This window comes from Charadrius vociferus, unplaced genomic scaffold (assembly GCF_000708025.1).
Source record: "Charadrius vociferus isolate BGI_N301 unplaced genomic scaffold, ASM70802v2 scaffold3061, whole genome shotgun sequence".
NCBI classification, from domain to species: domain Eukaryota; kingdom Metazoa; phylum Chordata; class Aves; order Charadriiformes; family Charadriidae; genus Charadrius; species Charadrius vociferus.
The window spans coordinates 1-663 of NW_009646797.1; the positions used below are offsets into that span (position 1 = coordinate 1).

The 663-nt window shown below is 62.6% G+C and overlaps 1 protein-coding gene across 1 annotated transcript; it reads left to right on the top strand.

The window, feature by feature from the left end:
* Window positions 1-86: 86 nt before the first annotated feature.
* On the top strand, window positions 87-332 carry TSC22D3 (TSC22 domain family, member 3; the record flags this gene model as incomplete). Its single annotated transcript, XM_009892138.1, has 1 exon — window positions 87-332. A coding segment is annotated over one exon (246 nt), but the record flags the coding sequence as incomplete, so codon positions are not given.
* Window positions 333-663: the final 331 nt, after the last annotated feature.

The following is a 663-nucleotide window of genomic DNA, read 5'->3' on the forward strand; positions in this document are numbered from 1 at the left end:
CTGTGGCAGAGCGCTGCGGGGCAGGGCGGGAGCAACCCCCGGGGCATAACCGTTGAGTGATCCCTCTCTTTGCCCGCCTTTTGCAGGATCTTGTGAAAAATCACCTGATGTACGCGGTGCGGGAGGAGGTGGAGGTTCTGAAAGAGCAAATTAAAGAACTGTTGGAGAAAAACTCCCAGCTGGAGCGTGAAAACAGCCTCCTGAAGACCCTTGCCAGCCCCGAGCAGCTGGAGAAGTTCCAGTCCCGGCTCCCCGCAGAGGTGCTGTGCCCGGAGGAGCAGAGCCCCGGGGCAGCTGCCCCGGCCCAGCACTCAGGGGGCTCTGCGGTGTAAGGTGGCTCTGTCCTCGGGGTGGGCAGAGCCACGGAACTCTTTCTACTTAATCTCCTGCAAAATCGTTTCCGCCTTCATCTCACACGAAGGACTGCCAGACCCTGGCGCTGAGCCGTGCCCCCCTTGGGCAACGTCGGCCAGCCAGCAGAGCCAGCGGCTGTCCCCTGCACGAGGATGCTCTTCTGCGAGGGAGATGTGGGGCGCTGACCCCTCCCCATCCGACCCGCCGTGGCACAGGAGTAAATCTGTAGCCTGCCCGTCCCAGGCACTGCTGAAACCTGGGCATCTGCGACACCCTGGCGGTGCCAGGCGGCCTTTGGCAATTTAAGGG